The 18,294-nt window shown below is 51.3% G+C and overlaps 2 protein-coding genes across 7 annotated transcripts in view; one reads left to right on the top strand and one right to left on the bottom strand.

Moving 5' to 3' along the window:
• LOC122383138 (coiled-coil domain-containing protein 174-like) overlaps positions 1–18,294 on the top strand; it is a 62,743-nt gene that overhangs the window by 22,162 nt on the left and 22,287 nt on the right. The window lies entirely within an intron of this gene.
• Positions 6,053–15,376, bottom strand: LOC122383140. Its single transcript, XM_043369297.1, has 3 exons — positions 15,219–15,376; positions 10,379–10,564; positions 6,053–7,282 (listed from the first exon to the last, which is right to left on the bottom strand). The coding sequence occupies exons 1-3, from the start codon at positions 15,265–15,267 to the stop codon at positions 7,098–7,100; spliced, it is 420 nt and encodes a 139-aa protein (XP_043225232.1). The 5' UTR covers positions 15,268–15,376; the 3' UTR covers positions 6,053–7,097.

Here is an 18,294-nt window from a genome sequence, read left to right on the forward strand (position 1 = left end):
TCTCCTTCGGCTTCTTGTTGGGGTCGACCTTCTCGCCGCAGACCTGTGCGCAGAACCGTTCACGGGTCACCAATGAGGGAGGTCAGGGTCACCGGAGGTCAGTAGTGTCAGTGGACATGGGACAGGGTCGGTTAAATTGACCATCAATTAACCATACCACCTTAACATTAGTTTTGAGTTGAGATAGCCAAATTGGGGTCCCTGGCTTGCACTTACCGGTTTGGGCACTCACAACATCGAGGAAGGCTTTAATTCGGAGATATTTTATTTCGAAGTTGCAGCACTTTGGGTTTAGAGGGGCTAATACATTTGGATGCCCCCTCTGAATTTGTGACGTCTGCGACGATCTAAGTGACTTTAAAACCCTAACATCTCTGTGAAGCAATGGTGGTGGTATGTGCTATTTGCGGGCAACGTCTGCCGCAAGTGCCGCACTTTTACGACACCATACACGTGCGCACGTGCAGAATGCCGCTTCCAGATCTCAGGAACGGCTGGGCCGATTGCGTTCAAATTTGGCACACCGCTAGCGACCGGTTAGAAGGGTGCTTTCCACAAGCCCGTTGGAAGTACCCTCTCGCCCTTCCGCGCGTGCAGGGCTCACTATCTCGCTCGCTCGTTCTTCGTCCTAAAGGCGTTTTACTGGTATTTTTTAGTGAAATTTGGCAGATATTCATTTTTGCTTCATCTGAAGTTTGAACCATGCGACACCACTTTTATGCCAATTCATTAACTTTTTGAAGGTGGGATGGTCTCTTTAAGATCATGAGCCATAGGCGTAGGAACAGGGGGGGGGCAGGTGGGCAAGTGCCCACCCACTTTTCGAGGTGGGGGGGGGGGGCAATCATGTGTTTTGGCCCACCCACTTTTGCTCGAGGCCCCTCGTTTCGATTTGAGAGGACGTCGTCTGACGACGTCCTTCGTCACCTTCCAGAATAAACAAACTCGGTAAAACAAAGTTCCACGAATCCCCAAGCACGGACTCCAAATGGCCGTGATGGATCCAAGGAGGCCCTCTGTTCATACTTGTCAGTTGAAGCCCCTGAGACTGATGGCCTGAGAGGCCCTAGTGAATCTGAGGAGGCCCCAATATCCACACTGGTCTGGGGAGGCCCCTCCATCTACACTAGTCAGAATAGGCCCCTGACACTGGCGGTCTAGCCGAGCCCCCCTACCCTTATTAGTCAGAGGAGGCCCCTCTATCCTCAATTGTCAGAAGAGGCCCCTGAGACTGATGGTCTGGGAGGCCTATCCATCTACACTGTAGTCAGAGGAGGCCCCTGAGACTGATGACCTGAGAGGCCCTTATAATCACACCAGGCAGAAGAGGCCCATGAGACTGATGGACTGAGAGGCCCTTCTATATTCATACTGGCCACAGGAGACCCCCAAAACTTTCGGTCTGGGAGGTCCCTCAATTCGGCACCAGTCACAAGAGTCCCCTGAGACTGATGGCCTGGGAAGCCCTTATATTCACACTAGGCAGAGGATCTTGGGGGGGGGGCGACATCCGCCCCCCCCCCTTCCACTGGGCGTGGTACTCGCAACCCTTCCACTGCGCGTGTTAAGCCAGCGCATTCATAGCTCCACACCAGCAATTGTAAGGGCTTCACACTGAAGTATCTGAGGGTTCCACACCGGTGTCTCTAAGGGCCACATACCGGCATCTCTGAGGGCCCCATTCCGGCGTCTCCGAGGGTCCACATCTGGCGGGCACCCATCAGCGACTGAAGGTCCCACACTGTCGACTCCGAGAGCCCCATCTGCGTCTGGGAGCACCATGCCGTCTCTAAGAACCACAGCGGCTCCTCCGTACGAAAGATGGGCGTCTGAATGCCAAAGGGGAGCGGTTCTGAGACAGTAGGGCACCTACGTGCAATAGAGGGGCGCCTATGAAGCCCATAGGGGCGCCTCAATGCGAAAGAGGGGCGCCTTGGGCGTCCACATGCAATAGAGGTCTGCAAATCAATTGATCAATGCCATGGGGGTGCATTCATAAGAAACAGGGGCGCCGGCATGGCAAAGAGATGCGCCTTCAAGTGTCCATAAAAGAGAGACGCCTATGATAAGCGCACATTGTATGCGACAACGGGGCGACTGTGGGACATATAGGGATGTCTCTGATGACTATACATAGGGCGCTTATATGCCAAAGAGGGCGCCTATGAAGCTAATGGGGGCACCTGGGAAACGAGGAAGACATTTGTGTAAGGATTTTCAGGGGTCATTCGCCGTTTGCGGCAAATAGATTCTTTAAAAAAAATCGGAGGGGGAATAAGTTTTAAAAATGGTGCGGACTTTCCGCACTGTTCGCTTAAGCGGTTACGCCCCTGGGTTCATTTGTCCGATCTCAGAAGCTAGATTTGGAGGTCATACTTGAAAGCAGCCAGCAGGACGAGGCAAAAGTTGGAGGCCCCTGAAAATAGGAGGCCCCCTGGGAAAGTAGGCCCCTTGACAGGGTGGCCCACCCACTTTTCATAACGTTCCTACGCCCGTGCCATGAGCGGTAAGTTGGTGTCGCTTTAAAGGGAGATAATGAGCTTTCTTTTTTCTTAAATAAAAATTACTCGACATCTATACTATTTCTACTGTAGTTTCTATAAAATATGAAAATTTCCTAGCACATTTTCGTATGTGAAAAAGGTTTTTATTTTTGCAAAAAAGAAGCAGTACTTGCAGTACTTGTAACACCCACCGAAATGCGTTGTCCTTCTCTATAAAAAAGTCGCAGTATATGGCGCTTTTGTTTCAAACAGCGACGCTTGGGTTTTTGTTTATGTTATCGCCTTGTCGCTGCTTGGTTGCAAGGATTCTAATTTGAATTAGAGTTAATTCGGTTTAGAATTAATTAGATTCTAATTCGGGGGTACATAGTGCCTACTCTTCTTTGTTTCCAAGTATTATTTTGCGCCACAAATGAACGGCATGCGCCAGAAACGCAGCCAAATCTTGCGATTGCGACTACGAAATTCATTATTTTGGCGTCAGAGCCTGAAGCGAAAAATACAAGCATATTTATTTAAAAAAGACTTCAGGTTTGTCGAACGGTGTTATGAGAATTTTGAAAACAGTACTGCATAAGTTTTTCAGTGATGCCGCAAAAGTGTTGTATCTATCTTCTTTTATTGTGCAGTCGGCGGGACCGATTCAAAATTGAGTCGTTGCTACTGAAATAGCAGCATATGGCGTCAGATGATGAACAGGAAAAATAGTTGCGTAAATTTAGACATAAACCACCCCCAAACCATGAATATCTTTTGAAGGCACTATAGACGACCATTAACTAACTAGATGTGATGAAGATCAAATGTAAGGAATACGCTCATTTTACAAATTTACATGCAAGTACCAAAAAGTGATGTAAGTACTTATTCAACGGTCATTTTCAGCGCTCCCCGCTAACGTGACTTCAAGTTGAGATATTTGCGGCAAGGTACCGAATTGAGCAAAATGGTTTTAATTTACATTATAACTTGTTGTGTTTTGTCAGAAAATGGTCCTAACTCAGATTTTGTGGAACAAGGTCATTATCTCCCTTTAAGTCAGTCACAATTAGGTAATAAGAGGCTAGTAAAGGTAAAAAACATTGGAATTGTAAGTAATGTTACAGCGCAAACAGTTCTTAAACGTCAAAAATGCATAGAGGCTGTTCAGAGTTTGGTAACAAGCAACACAAAGTAGCAACACTCCAAATGAGTTGATTCTTCCACCAAGTCGACAGCAGACGTACCCTGTGTTGGCTATCCCACCCCGTGGCCTGTGCCATGAGAACCGACCCGTACCTACCTGGATATCACTCACTGCCATGTTGGGGAAGGTGCGGCCGATTTTGGCTCGCCAGATTTCCGCCTCCTTCTGGGAGGGCTTGTCTCCGGCCAGCGGCGGAATGCACACATTACAGTTGAGGCACTGACCTGCGAAACAACCGGACCAGGTGTTATGCACCAGGTCATGTCAGCTGGTCGAGGCCAATCGGTGTTTAAAAATATCAGCATTGGGGGAGGAGTGCGTGGGTGAGAGAATCTCTTTGTCTCCGGTGATATGGATGAGATAGAACGTCCAAAGTCTTCTCCAAGTTTGTAAGTGAATGGGGACTAGCTCTCACTTGACCTCTTTCTGCTGCTAGCTATCCCCACGTGATTGTATTTACGCTCTTTGAAGTGCTGGATATCCGTCTGTGGCTGTTGGAACGCTGAGGCTCAGCTCAGTTCAGCAGCTCAGTAGCTACGGCTTCTGCAGTGCCTCACTACCGCTGCGAACTTCGGCCCGTCAGGCTCTTTGGAATCGACTTTGGCGTGCCAATAGATGTGTGTCTCGAGGGGATAATTATGCTTCATTTGTCCGGTCATCTCCGGCGCTGTCAGTTCCAGTAACGGACAGTTCCTGACGGTGCACCGTGTTAGTGTTGGGTGAACTACCGAGTTAGTGGCTGGCTTTGTGCCGAGTTAGCAGCGAATTTCAGTGCCGAATATTGTGGCGTTTGTCCGTGGATCCTTGGTGAATGGTTGAAAAACGAAGCCATTGAAGGATGGAGAGTTGGCCAGGTTTCTACTGGGCTTGAATGACAGGTGTTTACACTTTACCTCTATGCTGTTGAGCAATGCCTGCACGCGAAGATTCTTGGCGAAGCCTTATAGTTGACAAATGTTAATTAGCCTAGTATGCAAGCTTTCTCAGATGAATAAAGCGGCATATTTGGGAAGTTGCAGACGCTCATATGTAAGTGAGTAGTAGCACTGGCCAGAAATTCCCTGGGAAGCTGGTGTCGGTTCATTCTTAAGAGCAGCCTTGCATTTACGATTATTCATTCGTGTAGCATACAGAGATAACACCTCTAAGGGGTGGGATAACCTCTGACGGTCAGGGGTGACTCTAGACGGACTAGTGATACCTCTGGCGGACAAGGGTGACGCTTGACGGACTAGTGATACCTCTGGCGGACAAGGGTGACTCTTGACGGACTAGTGATACCTCTGGCGGGCAGAAGCCGACCCGCCCGGCCCTGCTGTACTCACCGAGGGCGGCCAGCGCCAGCAGGCCGAGCACGGTGCTCAGTGGGCGGCCGGCCATGGTGGAGGGTGGCGCTCGGCTGCCGACCGCGGGGCGCTCACGGGCCGCGGCAGCTCGCCGGCCGTTCCGCTCGCTGCCGCACGGGCCGCGCGCCACCTCTGTTGACCGGCCGTTACCCGGCGGCGGCGCGTAACTAAAACACACCGGCTATTGATCGCGTCACAGCAGCACCGGCACCGTGTGACGAGCGTTACCGGCGTGACCTGGCGACGGCCCGGGTCACCCTGCCGACCCGACCCGCCGCGGCCGGTCGGTCGGACCGACGCGACGGTGCAGTGGGCCGCCGCCGACGGAGGCTTACCGAACTGCCGGGAGGGTCCAGACTGGTGGGGCATGGTCTGGGGATGGTAGAGATGATCTGAGGCTGATTGGTAGGAAATGGGACAGATGGAGGTTTTCTGACAATGTGTGGGCTAGACGAAGCTATAACGGATGCTCCTTGACCATTGAATATGAATTAGGGTGATGAATTATTGATTTTGGTGGGGTTGCTCGCCAACACGCTCATGTAACTTTAGTAACATCAGCCTCGACCTGAACCTAATGATCAGTCATTTAACAGCCGCAAGTTTGAATTCCGTCGATTGTTTCTGGTAAGGTTATCTCTCAATTAGGCTTCGCTTTCCTAGGCCTTCAACACACTGATCAAATCAAACGACATTATCTTGACGTTATGGTAATTACGGCATGTGCGGAAGTCTTTCTTTCCTTTAATGATGTCCTTCGAATATTTGATTATTGTCACCCTCATCCTTGGTCCCTGGCTCTGCAAGCGATTTGACGCCTTTAACAACTCCTCGCAGTACCTGCTTTGATTTGAACTGACAGATTAATTTATTTACATTTTGTATTCATGGCTATCCCGTACATTTATGTTGCATCATGACTCGTGACCTAACCTCATTGAATCACCCTGACATTTTAGCTTTATGTTCGTAATGGTCAAAGTCTACACCACTTTGTTCGATATCACAAAGGCAACTTAATACCATTGATGTATTTATTTGATGTTGTTCCTTTGTACCACAGACCGCAGGCCAGAATGGACGCAGTGCCCTAGTGGCATCGCTGGTGATGAATTTTCCGTGATTTCTGCATTGACATACACTTGCGTATACACACTCATGCACGCGACATATACGCTCACAGGGAGTACATGATCGACAACGATACGCGGGCGAGGACTTATTACGACACTTCCTCCTGGGTACAGTAACGCCCGAACTCTACCGACAGCGCCTCTATTCTTACGACGCTCTAAGCCTACACTCCCGGTCCACAGTGTCGCCCGCTGCTCGCCACGGCATTTACACGTTCCCTAGCTTAGCCTCTGAGCGGTGCGCAGCTTATTTACAACCCGGTCGCGATTTAAATCGCCATTCTATTTCTTGATTTGGGGTACACTCTCTCGCCAAACGTTGACAGGAAGCTCTGAAGGCTGCGTTCGTTGGGCTACATTCAACGATCGACAGCTACCCCTCTCGGCTCTATTTCACTGTCCTGAGACGCTCACTTCACGACAAGGCCACGTGTTTGGCGATGATATGTAGGACGACTTGTGAGCGGTTGACGGCACCGGCGGCAGGTGTCTGACGGCCCTGCGTCGTGCGGCGCGTCGAGTCGGGCCCGACGCCGCGCTCGTGGCCGTCATGAGCTGACACGAGAGGCTGGCTGAGTGCCACCGTGTGATGCGCCTGGCATTAAGCCCGGGGTGTCATCAGTTCGCACACTTCGGTCGGCCTCCGCTTGTCGGGGCTAGCCGCCGGCCTGAGGTGCGCTGGTAGCCGGGAACGCTATCTCGCCATCCATTGAGAAGTCCCATGCAAACACGGCGATTCAAAACGTATAACACTGATTACAGAGTTACTCTTACATACCCGCGGCAACGCTCCGTCGTCGCTCATGCCACTCGCTCGGACGTGTTACATGCGCGCACAGGCACAGACATTTAACAAAAATATCCCGCCGCGCTGGGCTTGCGGCTGCTCCCGGTCGGGCTCAGTTCGGGCGGCGGCCACTGGGCGGCGCTAGTGTAGCCGCAGCAGGGCGGCCACCAGGGGCAGAAAGAGCGAGATCAGGGCCGGCGTCGAGGTGACGGCCGAGTTACAGTAGTCACCGCGGCATTTGCACAGCACCTGACCCTTCTTGGGCATCTTGGAGCAGCCGGTGGAAGAGCCGGGGAAACAGGTTCGGAGCTCGTTTCCGAACTCATCTGCGAACAAACGCGAGGGAAGCGTTAGGCACGGCGTGGAATCATGAGCCAACTCACGGGGTCATGGTCACGGGGTGAGACGGGTGGAAGTGGACGGCGGAATGCAGATTGTGGAAAACAAGACACTGAATCACACCTGTGGCATGCGTACAAATCGCCTACTCACACTGCAGAAAGAACGGTCGATACTGCCAACGTGCCAGCGCGTATTAACGATCAGTCTGTGTGAAAAGTGACGACTATGTATGTGCCTAAATACGCGGTCTGCTGAACATTCAGACACCACTGTTGGCTGTCACTGCATGGGAAAACTGCCACGGAAATGTTACGAAATGGACATTGGCGCACCCTACACAGTTTTAGCTGGCCGTTGTGGACTGGTGCTGCCATTGTCTACTAGGTATTTGTCGGCTCCCTGCTTTCTTACGATTTTTCCTAAATTACTCCTTCAATTTTCTTTACACTTTCCCCCTACATTTCTCTGCATGCCTTCCCGTATTTTCGCTTTTTCTTGTTTTATTTCTGTCTTTCTGTATTTCTTTTTTTCTTTTTCTTCTTTTTTATGTTTCCGTACCACCCTCGAGAAAAGCACGGCACCCTTTCAGCCTCACTGCTTCTATCTGCTAGCTACCGTATCTTGCCAGTCACAGCGGTACCTACTTTGTACTATCCGTAGTCTGCACAGCAGGCGGGGTGCCCCACTCGGCACTCTCCCCCTACCTCCTCTCCCATGCCCTCTTCCACGTCCTCACTTAGCCAAGGTGCATCGAGTCGATTGAGGTGGTGCTATCTGCGCAGCTGGGAATCGCTGCAATGCCGTACCAAAGCGGAGCATTTGAAGTCGTGTCTTATCCTGTAGTCTTATCCTCTAGCATGTGCTAAATTTGGCAACGGCTTGCGGAAATTTGCGCGGTGTGTGTAGGTAACTGGCATGTAGCCTGTCCTGACAGGCTGTGTCTGGCTCGGAAATCTGTACGGAACATGAATGAAACAGACGGCCGTAGCTGTATGGCAATGCAGCACCTTATGGTGCTCGACTGACGTGAAATGGCCTGCCATGCTGATCTAACCACTGGCCTGGAAAGTGGGCGCGTCTACCGTATAGCCCGACGAATGGCATTGAATCATGCCGTGACTGCGGCAGGTGGTCGCGGAACCAGCTTCGGTGACTCACTCGCCGTGGTGCTACATTGCTGCCGAGCGCCCGAGCCGCCGAGAAGGCAGGTGAAAACCGGCTGACAACGGGATAATGAGATTTCCTCCGAGAGCGGCACCGAGATCAAACAGCCATGCCTGTTTTCAAAGGCGCCCTGAAATTTTCGTTGTTTGCTGTTCGCTCGCACAAAGGTGCTTGCTTGGAAAATGCAGAGCCGTCCATAAGGCTAACGTTAAGTGTGTTTGCGCTGTGACGAACGGAAGCAGCTTTTGAGAGAAGGAACCCTGAAGAGCTCTTTTGCTTACGAGACGTCGTTTGTTGTGCGGCCGCCAAAGGCCAAAAAGCTACTACTTATCTAGTCGGAAATCCGTTCCGCTTTCGCTGATGGTTGTGACGGGTTGGCGAGATTTATGAGTCTTTATTTCTCATAAAACAAGGCTAATAATAGTGGCGGCAAACAGCTTGGTTGCCGCGCGAGCAATATCACCGAGTTACCATCCATCTTTGGCGGGTCGAGGACGCAGGGTGCGCGGCGCGCCGCCTCCAGCGCATACCTACCTATCCGTCCGTTGGCTACACGCCAAACGCTCCAGGGCGCGCTGCGCGTTCGACTCAGTGCCATAGCGGCGTGATGGCGTCACTCTGCGGTTGCTGACGTCACGTCAGGCGTACGGTGACGTCATATCCCGCCGTTCACCGCCGCGCGGTGTGAGGTTCCGTGCGCGTGACGCCGCCCCCTCACCGCTGACAGTTCGGCATACCGGTGACTACTGACTGCCGGCTGCCAAGTGACAGGCGGGCTGCCATCTTACTGCCACCGACCGTCAATTGACTGTCATACCAAGATGTCATATGGGAAACAGTGCTAGGCTAGGGCCCTTTCACATGGCCCAGAGCCAGGCCTCGAGCCATTGCACTATCTCCAGCTTGGATTTCTCCACTGCTGCCCGAGAAGGTTGTTTGCCAGCGTAGGAATAGCATCGACCCTGCCGCTGAACACAAGAACATGCCCCGGCTTTTATGCTCTATCGATTGGAAGGAAACCGCTGGCCATCCTTACGGGTCCAGGACCTGCTTAGTTTTTAGGCGAGCTTGCACCATAGACTGCGCTTGTGTACGATTCGACTTCTCACGTTTATTTTCATGTTACAGGCTAGGCTTGTGCATGTTTCAGAGTTGGTATATTTACAATTTCCTTTAGAATAAATCTCTATACTGTTAAGCGTCATTTCGTTCAGGGAAAAAAAGTTCCGCATATGCGTATGGATTTACGTAGGAAGTAACTATTAGAAGCTCTATAAGGGATAGATGGGACGTGTTGATTGTCGAGTGTAAACGGCGCCCCGCTCGAACCGTAATCAAACTGAGTCGGTCACGGTCGATACCGGTGGTTTATGTTCACAGCCATCCGCAGTCTGTCCACAGGCTGGGTGGCACCCGCCCAAACTCTCCATGGTCGTTCAGAGTCGGGGGTGACACGCGTCCCGGTGTTCCCTAGACGACACAGCGTCGGTCGTCAATCATACTCCTGACCACAGCAGGGCTTGGTGGAGTTGGACACTCTGCCCGCTCGGGCCACTGTCGGCTGTCAGAGCTTGACTCCTGACCACGGTCGGTCTTGGCAGAGTTGGTCGCTCAGCCGTCATACACCGTCAGCCCGAGATCCGAGCCGGGGCCCGACGTGTTATGTCGCGGTCGGAATGAGAAGCTATACCCTGCCTGACGGGCCTGTCAGTCGGGGATGTCATCAGTCAGATATCAGTCTGTTGGCTCTGCACGCTCCAGCTGTTGTCGGGTGACACCTCGAGCGTAAGCAGTCGCGAAGCGATTGCCATGTCACGCCCTGTAACGTGTTCAGAAATAACGCTGCTTAGGTGTCACGCGGAGGCGGGACGACGCCGCGCGTGACGGTCGCCCCAGTTGATGGTGATTGCACTTACCTCGGATTTTGACGCAGCTGTTGAGACCGCTCCTGCAGTGCATCTCATAATCGAGCCCGGGGTCCTTGGGGTTCAGCTGCGAGCAGCGGGGGAACCTCCGGATCAGGTCCTCTAGGTCCGCCGGGAAGGTGACGCCGCCGATCTTGTTGTTAGGCCGACACGCGATGCAGCGCAGGCCGCTGGTTCCTGTGGTAGAGACGCTCGGTTAGATAGAGACCGTGGCCAGTGAGGACGAGAGACCCTCCCGCTCTACAGAGTACAGCCGTGAGGAGGGAGTAGCGAAGCTGGATCAGCAGTTGGCACGGCTGTGCTGAGGTCAGTGGTTCTGGTACAGGGATCCCCTTCTGTAGAGCAGGTCGATGGCCTGTCGCCCCAGCCAGTGCTAACGGCGATAGACTCAACTGGGCACCTGACCACTGCCAACGAGCGGGGTGCACAGCAGAGATACATCGATGGTGTCCGCCGTGGCCCATGTACCGGCGGCGTTAACAAATACCCTCGATCGGCCACACTCCCGATGGTCCCGGATTAGCGGGTTAAGGCAAATGTTCGGTTTGGGGCGACACGGCTGACGTGACGCTCGCCGCAGGTCGCGGGGAACGGTCGGTGGCCTCTTGACCTATGACCTGATGACCTGTGGTCCTAGGACCTGGATATCATGGTCGGTGACCCAGGACCTGTTGTCCCTTGACCTGCTACCTGTTGGCTCTTAAAACTGTGAGCTGTGGCCTCTTGACCTGTCACTCGGTGACCTGTGACTCCGTGACCGATGACCAAGGCACCCGTCGTTCCCGACGGCCGTTTGTCGGCACCGACGACGGCGGTGGCGTCACCTATGTCCACCGACGGTGGACACTAGGGGACAGTCCAGCAGCGGTCGGGTGGTGGATCGAACTGGGGTGAAATATATGCACAGTGGGCTAGAAAAGAGCTGAGCAAAGAGAAGGAAGGAAGGCATGAAATGCGTCGAAAAACCGGGGAGTAAGTTTGGCGGTCTGAGGCCTGAAATGCAGACTCGAACTAGGATCTGACTCGTCCTTCGGAAAGACCTCCAGGCATGTGGGCAGTTTTTTACGCAATCGCAGTGTTTATTTTGGGTGAAAACAGGCTTCGACAAAGATGGAAATAACGGCATTGTTTAACTTCATTAGCGTGGTGTATGCTTTTGTTTTGCACAAGATTTCCGTAACTGAAAATATATGCATCCCTGAAACGCACTTGTATAGCTCAAATTACTAACACCGACATAGTATACCTAGGCTTTTCTAGAAACGCATTACATAAACCTCGTTAAGAGCTATATGCACTCCAAACAATTACCTCATCTGTTTGGCTTGACTGCACCATGAGCCAGGGAAGGCTGGCACCAGAGCGGTGCTGGCTCCATTTGACCTCATTGGGCAGCATGGATGTTTTCCGGTTCCCCCATCCCGGTGATGGGCTGACCAGTCGGCCGGCTGGTAACACCGTGTTCCCACTCAGCTGTTGGTGGCGACCTCTGTCTTCCCCCGTAGACCCCTGTGTCTACCCTGTAGACCCCTCCGTCCGCCCTCTAGACCCCTGTGTCTGCCTTATAGACCCCTCCGTTCGCCCCCAAGACCTGTTCGTCCCCACCCCACTCTCCTCTGCTGCCTCACATACTTTTCTGTCAACCACGGAGACCCTGTCTTCTCTGTCTTCGTCTTAAGCCTGAAACAGACTCTTTCCGCAGTCAGGAAATCGCATGCGAGAGCCTATTCAAATACATGGAAGCACGCTCGCATCAATCGCACGCACCTCCCGCAAGCGATTGATGCGAGAAGAATTACAATGTATTTGAATAGGCTCTCGCATGCGATTTCCTGAACGCGGAAAGAGTCTGTTTCAGCCTTTATGTACAGACCCATACCCGCCCTTGAGACCCTACTTTCTTCGACCGCCTCTGAGACACCTTGGTGCGCGCTGGAGACTATAAGTTCATCACGGATGCCCCTCGGCCCCCAGGGCGGGTCCCCAGTCCCCACAGAAAGGACAATAATGTTTGATTCAGAGAAGCCACCTCGCAGCCGATCAAGGTCGCCTGTTCCGGGCTGGGCCGAGCGGCACGTAACCCTCCATCGTGGCGTGTTTGTCTGTTCAGCATGGCCCCGCGCCAGGTGTGGGACTGGACGGGTGGGCTTGTCCGTCACTGAGGATTTCGCAGGCCTGTAGGTATTAGCCGTTTTTACGACGGCCATCTGGTACACATTTGGTGCACATCTGGTACAGATTAGGTGCAGATTTGGTCAAATCAGGTTCAGTGTGTCTCTTGGCATCTATCAGCTAGGGTTGCACTAATTGCTTATATGCCTGCTTTGTCATATTATCAGAGAGCATCATCGATTAAAACACTGAAATAAATTCATAAAATGAAGATATTTGCTGTAAAAGAAATTAGGTGCAGATTTGGTCAAATCAGGTGCATTCGCCGGATAGCCCGTCGTGAAAACGGCTAATGTATCTCTGAACGGCACACTCTGGGAATATGTGCGAGTACGGAGTATCACTGGGGTCCTGTATTGCCCCGAGGGGTGTCGCTCGTTGGGGCGGGGGGGGGATGTGGTCAGCATATTATCCGGGGGGGCCGCCCGCTGGTGTGGTGACGGTAACTGGACGGTATTGGGTCGGTCACCGGGCACGGAGCGGCGGGAGTCCCCCAGCCCTTAACTCTGCGGAAAGGTGAGATTTTGATAAATGGAGACCCAAATATTACCTGTGTGACTACTTCTTTTCTGTCGGCTTTATTGGGCGGTGAGCATTTTAAACCAAATATATCCTACATGACGTTTGTTATCGTATTCTTCGCTGGAAAGCTGTGTTTTATCTTAGCTAAACGCTAATAAACATCAAGCGCGTTTCGCGTATGACCTGGGGCTTGGCGACTTGGTCAGGCAGCGTTTGACATAGGCAAAATGCATCCGAATCATCCTGGCACATGGCACCGATGGTAAGCTTCACAGGACAGGTCCACCATACATCATAGCTATTTTCCATGTATTAGCGTTGATCTCGCTTCGTGTCATGTTAGTCGGTGCATGACTTATGCCATTATGAATTATGTAGAGTTCGTGCGGGATGTGAAGCAATCTTCATGAAAATCTTCGCGCCTGTTACGACCCTTTATTGTTGTCATTTGTCTTTAGTGATACTGAATCTTCACTGTCTTGCTGCTCCCGACTGGCCTGCTTTCCGGTCCTCTATGCTCTGTTAACTGCGTCTTACGAACGGCGGTTGTGGCAGTTGCTGGGAAGCTGTCTCCTCTGCCGCGAATACTATTTACCTTGTGGCTCGGCTCTTCTCCAGTCGGATTTTGTCTGCCGCGGATACTTTCCAGTCGGGTCGACCACCTACCGTTCATCTACTGGCCTGTTCTAACTTCTACCGTATCCTCTGCCGTATATTCAGATACCAGTCGAGTTGTCAATCTGCCCACTGCCCAGGATGGACACCACTCGGACCCTTCTGCCCGGCATCCGTAACTAAAATAAACAGACCCTAATTGTGCCGTCCCGGGCCCCCCTATAATGAATGGGCTGTAGTCAGACCCTCCCCCGCCTAACGGTAAACGTCGGTCCTGTATGTATGTATGTATGTATGTATGTATGTATGTATGTATGTATGTATGTATGTACTTACGATAATGGGCGATCCACACATGGCGTGGCGATTTCCTGCCGTCCCCTCCCCATCGCCCCGCTGCTTGTTGTGCGTCAACAGGGCCCGTCCCTCGCGGAGAGTCATCGACCGGTGGGGCGAAGGGAGAACGATGGGCGGAGGCTATCGGGGGAAAAGCTCTCGCACACCCACTGATATCTGCTGTTCTTAGCTGTATCGTATCGTGTCCGAAGTACCGCGATGTCGGATTTCTAGCCTGTCCGAGCGTCGGTCATGTAAGGCTTCCATAGATTGCTTGGCTTAAATACCTAAGCTGCTGCAACGACAGAAACTGGCCTGTCCGGCCGGGATTTAGGCACTGTAATCCGTACCCCGTCCATGGAAGGCAAGGAGTGGACAGAATCTGTTCCGCCTCATTCAGTCGGCGATGACTCGATGCATGCACTGTAGCGGTGGATCTGATTCACGCCACGCCCCCTCCCCCCTGGTTCGACCCGCATTGCGGCCGATCCACGCAGCGCGGCGCCCCTGCCCCACCCACCATCATGCTGGGGCCGTCCCACAGACACCATTAGTCGGTCGGGACGCACGGGCCAGCGACAGTGACGTCTCCTCTTGGATGGCGGCCAAGGCCGTACGGCGGGGAGCGCCGCGGCTGTGCGCTGCCCCTCCCCAGCGCCGCTCACCGCCGTCAGCGGCGGGTGTCTGTCTGCGAGCGCCGCACCGGCGCGGTCCGCCAGGGCCGCCGCGAGCCGAACGACGCGGAAACCCAGGTACCGGCGCCGCGCGGCCCGCAGGAAGGCCGGCCGTCCGCTGTACCGAATGGAAGGTCACCGTGAGCGGCGCCGGCTCCGGGAGCGTGATGTCTGTGCGGGGTTCGACGACGAAAAGAGATTGTCCGATTGTGCGGGACAGTTGTCAAGAATAGACGGTGGCGGCCTTCCAACGCGTGTAGTTCGCGGAACTGGCGGTTTCCGTTGAACTCCAAGGTCGTTGTTGGAGGGCGGTGTAATTCGGAATAGATGAACTGGGGTTAGATAAATGCTTAAGGCCATGAACAGCAATCTTCGTGCGGCTACGTGACTGGGATGCACTGGGTGTTATCTGACCGGCCTCGGCATACCTCAGCGGTGGAGATTCGTTATCACTTTCCAATGCACCGACCACCGGCTGGGGAGCTGTTCGCGTGTAGGCGTCGGCGCCTTACCTGTAACTGTTAGCAGCAGCAGCGCCGCCACGGCTAGAATGTGCTTCATCCTGGCTGTGACCTGCAAAACACGGCACGCTCGTCTGTCTCACACACCACGCGGTCTGATCCACCCCGCTCGCCGCCGCACGCCGACCGTCACTGCCCGCCGCCTAGCCGCGGAGGCTGCCGTCCAGGCGACGACGGCCGGTTCTGCCGCCAATAACGGAACGTCCGGCAATGACGGAACGCTCCGCGACCCGCCGTACCGACACAGGGGTTTGATGGGGCTGGAATTGTTATATTGAATTATTGAGAAGCTAAGTGGACACATATTTTCAATGGGTAGTCTATTTGGGGTGTGAACTAAGCAAAGTATTGACAAAATGTTTGGATGAATGTTCCGCAAAATTGCACGATATTGAAATGATCGTTTAGTCGAAAAATTAAAATTGTTATTTTTTGGTGATGTATTTACCCGTGCACCGAAAGCGGGCGGATATCCCCCCCCCCCTTGAGGTTTTTCGTAAATAGCGGAAAAATCGCGGCGCTAGCGTCGCGAAATTCGGCATGCCTATTCTCTCATCAATTTTACACATTGTGTGTAAGTTTAAGCCTTCTACCTTTTAAGGTCAGGTCACCAGCTCACTTCGAATGGCCGGACCTCAAATCACTTTTTTGCAACTTTGTCACCGTGTCAGAGCTACAGTACCTACATGGCGGAGTCCTTTGAAAGTGGCAAGATGTAATGTGGTCATTGGTAGCTACAGTTGGTATATTTCGGAATTTTGATATCGATGACCTAAGGTCAGGTCAATTTCTTGACCTCCCCATTATAAGTCAATGGGGGAAAAATCAACTGTCTGGTTTTTTTCACTAAAACGCGTCAGAATGGGCTAATATTCCAAAGTTATTCGAGATAAACTCTTCATATCTAGCGCCGCTATTTTGCCTTTTTTACCCCTGTGACGTCATCTTTGACCTGGCCTGAAAATGACCTCAGTAAAAATTGTAGACCTTATCCGTGCGTACCCCATGCCGTTTACGGCTTGTCGCTGTCTTCCTTCGTGCTCGAGATTTCGAGGGGGGGGGGGTTATCCCCCCCGTCGGAACTAAGTTGGCGTGGACCCCCGTCGGTGCGCGGGTTAATGCTATCAGTTCTAACTGAGGAAGTGAAAACCCGAAAACCCGATCAGATTCGATAGATTGGCTGCAAGCTCCTCTTCGTAAGGTAGTTAAATATTGATCCGCTTTCATTTTATCATTATAATGGCCCATTGGTATCGCACCTAAATAGTTCATGTAAAAATAAAAAAACAAGTTGGCTACCATTTGTCATTGACCTTTTTCACCTTAGACGGGGCGAAGCTTGTTTAGTTTGTCTTGGATGACCTTTGCAATGTTATACCTACCTATGAAAATCATCATGGATGCGTGTCTTATCTATAATTACCCAGGGAAATATATGGTAAATATATAATGAGATGTTGTTGGAAAATACTAGTAAGTGTCGAGGGACTACTTATTTGATAAAGCACTTGGTTGCGGATTGCGCTAAAAGTTTACGAACTTCAGCTGTTATTGTGTACGAATACCGCCAACAAAAAGAAAAACTGCTCGCATTGTTTGATGCGTTGTTTGATGACTTCAAGCTGCTCAATACGCTTCTGACTGACTGAAAGGAGTTGCAAACTTAACTTGTTGAACTTTACTTGAGCTTATAGCGAGGTTTAAAATGATCTCATGCATGTCAAAGTGTTTTCATTTTAGGCAAAATAAATACTTAAAGCAGTAAAACAGTTTTACTTTAAAACAGTTAATTACCTAAAACAGTTTTACTGTTTTAGATTTTTATTTTGTCTAAAATAAAAACACTTTGACATGCATGAAATGATGAGATCATTTTAAACCTCGCTATAACTATTCATCATAATCGATAATCATGTCATCCAGCCTCGCCCACATAGGTAATTACTTGAGCTTCTTTGGTTCTCCGTATTGAGGGAAGAGGCGACATTTAATTGGAGTTAATAAGAAAGACAAATTGGCAACAGATACTCATATTTTGTCTCCTATTAAGGTCTAAATAGGTTGTACGTCGCTCGCGAGATTAAGCGGTAGATTTTGCACTTTTACATTTCCGGTTATATCTCAGAAACTAATCGATCTACGATGAAGCCATTTTACACGATTATGGCCGTCTTGTGAACCAACAAGTCGATTGCATCTTCAACACTTAAAAGCCGACGACGAAGATATAGCCTGAAGTACACTAAATTTTCTAGGTGCAAAACCTACCGCTAAAACCCGCGAGACCTGTACCATGGGTGGATTTTTTCCAGGGAAGTTGGTGCGGCAAAAAGTCGTCAAAGCCACAATGTCCGATTATGAAGTTGAATAAAATTGCCACTCGGAATCAATTTCTATCATTACAGCTATAATATTTTGCATTAAACAGACCTTGAAAAGCTCTTCAATGCGGAAAAGATTAATTTGCAAAGCAACAAAGTCTTAGAAATCAGCTTAAGTTGGTGGGGTAAAACGCTTATTGGTGGGGCAAAATACCAAGTTGTGGGGCAGCCGCCCCACCAACTGTATAGGAAGCTCCGCCCCTGAGTTAGGTACATTACTACAGCATTCATGCCTCATGTCATGCAAATGCACGCTTGACTTGACCCTGCAAGCTCTCCTGCTTAGTTGTACGTAGGTACTCGGTAGTCGGTATGTGCATTGTGCATTGCATATCAGATGGATGAGAGGGGAAAGTCGGCCACCGTAACTTTAAAACCTTGTCTTGGGCTGCGTAGAAAATAGAACTGACATCGAGGAGTGCATAGTAAGTAAAGCTGTAAAGCTGAGTCGAAAATGTTCCTTGGGTATTGCTTCCAATAGCTAGGAGATGCGACTGAGAGCTCATAATCGAGTGCGTTGTATCTAGTTATTTTCGCGAACCCTTTCGAAAACGGTCTTACCATCCCGATTGGCAAAACGATGGGTAGACCTATAGACATTTTTGGTGAAAGTGTCGCGTCGTGTGAACTATTCTTACAACGTCCAATAGCCATAGCCTGTTGCTAGTGTGTTTTGGCTGTGTTTA

The sequence above is a fragment of the Amphibalanus amphitrite genome, unplaced genomic scaffold (genome assembly GCF_019059575.1).
Source record: "Amphibalanus amphitrite isolate SeventyFive unplaced genomic scaffold, NRLGWU_Aamphi_draft 000156F_arrow, whole genome shotgun sequence".
Lineage (NCBI taxonomy): Eukaryota > Metazoa > Arthropoda > Thecostraca > Balanomorpha > Balanidae > Amphibalanus > Amphibalanus amphitrite.